Below are 5,245 nucleotides of genomic sequence, written 5' to 3' on the forward strand. Positions count from 1 at the left end.
AAAATTAAATAAATTTCATGATGCATCATAATAATTTTTTAAAATATAATGCACTGTGAAAATTATTTTCAAACTGTGATGGAATGTATCATTTTTCTAAAATGGAAAAGTAAAAATAAATTATAACAGAGAACCGCATTTAAGATTGTTTGGGAATAGTGAAATGAATGAATATACGTTTTCCTAGAATATGACTTATCCAAATAAAATAATAATTTAAAAGAGTTTAATGCAATAAAACAAAGAATACAATACGCAATTTACCGTGCAAAGTCGGAGAAAGTCTCTTCGCTTAATTCCTCTCTATCTCTATTATTATTATAGAGATGGAAAGTCTCTTCGTCTTGCTTTCAACTTACCAAATTGCTCATATCATATTATATTTAACTAATTATAGCCATTACATTTCGTAAAAAAAAAAATTCATTAATTAAATATCTATCATTCCATTCTTCCTCTTTTCAAAATTGCACTGAGATGATTGACATATAATTGCACTTTCAAAAAATAATGTCACAGTATTTATTATCTTATCCGTGAGTTGTAGGATAATTGAATTTCGGATAAAATTTTAGCCGAAAAGAAAATTCCCCGTGAAAGAAAGATAGAAAAGATTTTTCTCACCAACAGAATACACATTCGGAAACTCTATCAACGCGGTATCATCAATTCACAACCATATAGCAAGTCAGCACCATAATCAAGAATATGTCTTAATTAAGAAGATATATTTTTCTTTTTCCCTCGTTGGCTTTTTAAATTGCCATGTGAGGATAGGAGGATATATGTATTGCCCTGCACACTCTGAGGAGGTCGAAGCAGCCTTCAACGCCCTCCTGCTCTGTTTCTGATTCATAGCACAGATCGTCGTTTTCCCCTAAAAAGCCTTTTTTTTTTTTTTTTTCCTTCTGGTCTTCACGTAAATCTCTTTGCCATCGAAGGGCGCCATTCCAGTCAGTGCTAATTACAGCAGGGAAGAACGATTTATTGATTCTCTTATCCAAACGCCTCTCTGTCTCTTTCGTCCTCTGTTTCTGATCACCAAGAGCAGGGGAGGCGACCACAATGTCTGCAGAGCACCCAGGGCGCTGTAATGGAGTCGCTTTGGATGTCAACGAAGATGTCCCTGCCCCCGCCAAGTCGAGGAAAGGAGAGACCAATGAATGCTTCACCTTCCCCTTTGTCCAGAAGGTCTGTTTCTCAACCCCTCTCTTTCACTTGTTTTCCAGACATTCTGCTCTGTTTCTTGATTCTGTCATTGAACGTTTCGCACCTTTTGAGTTTGGACCAAGTTGTCGCGACACAATTCGTGATTTTTTTGCACGTGGGGGTGTGGATTGATTTAGGATTTTTGTGTTGGTGCGATTTGTGTGTGCAGTTGATAGCGGAGGTGGCCGGGACGTATTTCCTGTTGTTCTCCGGGTGCATGTCAGTCGTCGTGAACAAGAACCACGACAACGTGATCGGGCTGGTGGGGATATCAATCGTGTGGGGGCTCGTCGTCACGGTCCTCATCTACTCCGTCGGCCACATCTCCGGCGCCCACTTCAACCCCGCTGTCACCTTCGCCTTCGCCACCTGCGGACGCTTCCCCTGGAAACAGGTAAACATTGACTCATCCTCTTCAAACTGCCAACAATTTTCCAAAAAAAACAAAAAAACAAAACGATGTATCTTGTCGACAGCAATCGTGACATGTCGCGACAATGGGCAAAGCAAACCATCTTTTATCGTCGAATATCATGATGATGTGAACACATTATATTCCGTATTCTAGTCGCGCTTTGTTGTGGCGTCCCTATCGGTCATCGGATCTGTTGGACTTTGTACAAATTGGAAGTCACCGTAGGCTGATCGTGCTTCAATTTTGTTTTCCTTCTCGTAAAAACTTTTCTTAGAAATTGATATGTATAAATTTCAAGAGAAAAATTTAGAATGGCGACGGGCAACGGCCCCATCAACCCCAACTATATGGTCTTTGGTTAAGAATGATGTAATTGAAGCTAACAAAATCTATTGGCAGAGAAAGTTTTTGGAATTATGAGCAAAAAAAAAAAAGATGTCTTTGGTAAGTGCATATATATTCTTTGGATAGACGCCAATAGGTTGGAAATTAAATTAATGCCATATCATAATTATATGGCAAAGACATCATCCCGTTTTAGTCATGGCGATAATTTAAAATGAATTTTCGTATTTTATATATATATATATGTATGTATGTATATGTATATGTATATGTGTGCGTGTGTCTATATTTGTGTACCGATAAATTCAAGATGGGAACAGGTAGTGCCATACTGGTCAGCACAAGTGCTGGCATCATTACTGGCTAATGGAACCCTAAGATTGCTATTCACCGGGAAGGAGAACCAGTTCGCCGGTACTCAACCGGCCGGCTCCGACATGCAGGCCTTTGTGATAGAGTTCATCATCACCTTCTACCTCATGTTCATCGTCTCCGGTGTTGCCACTGATAATCGAGCGGTGAGTTCTTCATTTTCATTAGCTCTTAATAATATAATCACCTTGTTTTTTTCTTGTTGTAATTATTTTTAATTACAGGTTAATAATCGGTTTGCACACGTGTTACTTTGAATTTTCCGCGTCTGGGCAACCCCATTACGCAATCTTTGGAAAAGCCATTCATCTACTTGATTTTACATTGGAAATGAGGATTCTCTTTTTGGATTAAATGTTTAGTGAAAATTACTAATATCCAATTAAAATATATATAATGAAAAGATGATATAATACAGTGACATATATACTCGTCTGTTAATCTGGAGGTCGCAAATTTGATACCTAATTGGACTACTCGTGTTTCTTTATTAATTATTTATAATTTCTCTTTCATGCCTTATTTATAATCGAAAAATAATTTAAATATATGTAAGAATTTATAGGACTACTATAAGTTTCGTTTACCTTTTACATGCATTAACAATTGCATTAAAATATAATATTAACAGATAAAAGTTCATACACATTAATTCCTTGTCAGGTACTATTTTTCAATCACTATATAGTTCTATTAAACTAATAATAATAGCGATGACGATATGGTGATATTTTAAATTATATCAGGGTCTCGATATGTCTTTAATTAGCCATTACTATGTAGCGATATGCCTTTTTGAAATTCACGATTCTTTATGATCTTGAATTAATAATAAGATGGGATAATATTTCTTCTGATATTAGTTGAACCGAAGTTTGATATGGGAGGGCCAACAACTCACATGCTATCTTTGAAGAATTCCTTTACAAATTAACATTGGGTTTTTTTTTCTTTTTTCTCTGCTGGGTCAATGATTTCCTATTATTATTATAAGCAATATAATCGCCAAACCACGACCAAATATTATCCCCTGACCTCAACTTAATTATGTCTTTAATTTGTTAATTTTCGATGGATAATTATGTCTTTAATTTGGTTATGTGGGAAATGCATGCAGATAGGAGAACTCGCGGGTCTTGCCATTGGTGCAACTGTCCTACTTAACGTGATTTTTGCCGGGTAATTATATTTTATCCATCCTCTTCCTTCACTATTACTGTTTTTATTTCTTTCCAGTGTTAACCCTCGTATCCGAAAGTCCAATTGGATCCCGACTAATCTAATCGAGTCGACTTGACCCACTAAGGGGTAAAGTCCTCATAGTGTTAATTTTCTGCATTTATAAGGACTCAAACTTGAGACATTGCTTAAATGGAACAAGTAGCGAAACACATGAATCAATTCACGTTGGTTATTATTGATTTTATATGTACGTGCATAATAAGAAACATATGTATAAACTTACATCCTAGGGCACGTTCGATATGATGATTTACAATACAATGCGATGATTTCATACTATAATATTTTCATTCATGCCCATTAAACGTGGCCTGCAATATTATATACGACTTAATGCCACGTCTCTCTGAAAACATCCGCTAAAATTAGAACATGTGTTGTGTGTATTACGAAACTTTTAAGTAACAAAATCGATATCTCAAAAAAGGATTCAATACATTAACATTTGCCTTGATATTCGAATCAAGAGGTTTTGTATTCAATTCTTATTTCATTGCTCTTTATTAAGTTCATAAGCTTCTCTTTAGAGGTGCTTCAATTTATAGCAATTCCTATGGAAACCATACACACTGACATGTGGTTTCTGATGTTCCAATTTCTCGGAATTTTGACATACACAGGGCAATAACGGGTGCCTCAATGAACCCAGCAAGGAGTTTGGGGCCAGCCGTACTACACCACCATTACAAAGGGCTGTGGATATATATTTTAGCACCGACACTCGGTGCGGTTGCTGGAGCGTGGGTCTACAATCTCATCCGATTCACGGATAAGCCCTTGCGGGAGATCACCAAGTCCGGGTCCTTCCTCAAGAGCTTGAACCGCAATGGCTCATCTGCTACTTAAGACCATAAATACGTTCGATTTCGAATTTTTTTCCTTTTTAGTCTATTGCCAAAAATGACGACTGATGAGATGACTCTGGCTGTGCATACTCTTGTAAGTGTTTCGTTGGGACGGCCAGGTGTAATTTTTCTGTCGTTTTTGTTAAGTTGGGTAATGTCGATGATCATCATGTTAATTTGTTGGACATCATCAAGATAATTTTTCTTTTTTCTTTTTTCATGTGTAAGAATTTTAGTTAGTATGCAGAGAATATCTAATCATCTCACAGATAAAAGAATTAAATTCGGTTGGTTGGGAAGCAGAGCATCGACACCATTATCATATCTATAGATCTGTATATCTTGCTATCCATCTGCACATACTATTTATTGCTGATTTTTCTATCTCCAATTTTCTAGATCCAAGAGATTAGTTGATCTGTGACAACTCTCAAGTCCCTCAAAACTCATCATAAAATTGTAGTAAGCAGAAGCGGTGGAGTCAAAAAATTGCACTACTATAGTATGGAATTTTACATATAATAAAATGATACGAAACTCACTAAAAATATGTTATATCTGCTGTAAAAGTTAATACCTAACTGGGATTAGTATTACCCAATAAATTAGGAACAACTCGTATTTCAACCAAAAAAGGAAAATCACAAAATAGTGAAAGAAAACAAAGCAACTATGGAAGAGTTACTATATCCGATCATAAACATATAATTAATCTTTAATTATTCTATATCTAAAAGGATAAGTATAAAGCAATCGGGAATGTGGGGCAACGGCACTATACTCAACATAGTGCTAACAAATTTTGAATTTGATTATC

At 36.0% G+C, this 5,245-nt stretch overlaps 1 protein-coding gene across 2 annotated transcripts; it reads left to right on the top strand.

Moving 5' to 3' along the window:
• The first annotated feature begins 654 nt into the window (after positions 1-654).
• LOC116202879 (aquaporin NIP1-1-like) lies at positions 655-4,643 on the top strand. Of its 2 annotated transcripts, none has more exons than XM_031534514.1 (5): positions 655-1,191; positions 1,379-1,603; positions 2,368-2,487; positions 3,459-3,520; positions 4,204-4,643. In XM_031534514.1, exons 1-5 carry the CDS (start codon positions 1,066-1,068, stop codon positions 4,427-4,429), a joined length of 759 nt encoding a protein of 252 aa, XP_031390374.1. In that variant the 5' UTR covers positions 655-1,065; the 3' UTR covers positions 4,430-4,643. The 2 variants fall into 2 exon arrangements, with proteins under 2 accessions (XP_031390374.1, XP_031390373.1); XM_031534513.1 differs by having other exon boundaries at positions 658-1,191; positions 2,290-2,487.
• The last annotated feature ends 602 nt before the right edge of the window (positions 4,644-5,245 follow it).

This window comes from Punica granatum, chromosome 4 (assembly GCF_007655135.1).
Source record: "Punica granatum isolate Tunisia-2019 chromosome 4, ASM765513v2, whole genome shotgun sequence".
Classification (NCBI taxonomy): Eukaryota; Viridiplantae; Streptophyta; class Magnoliopsida; order Myrtales; family Lythraceae; genus Punica; species Punica granatum.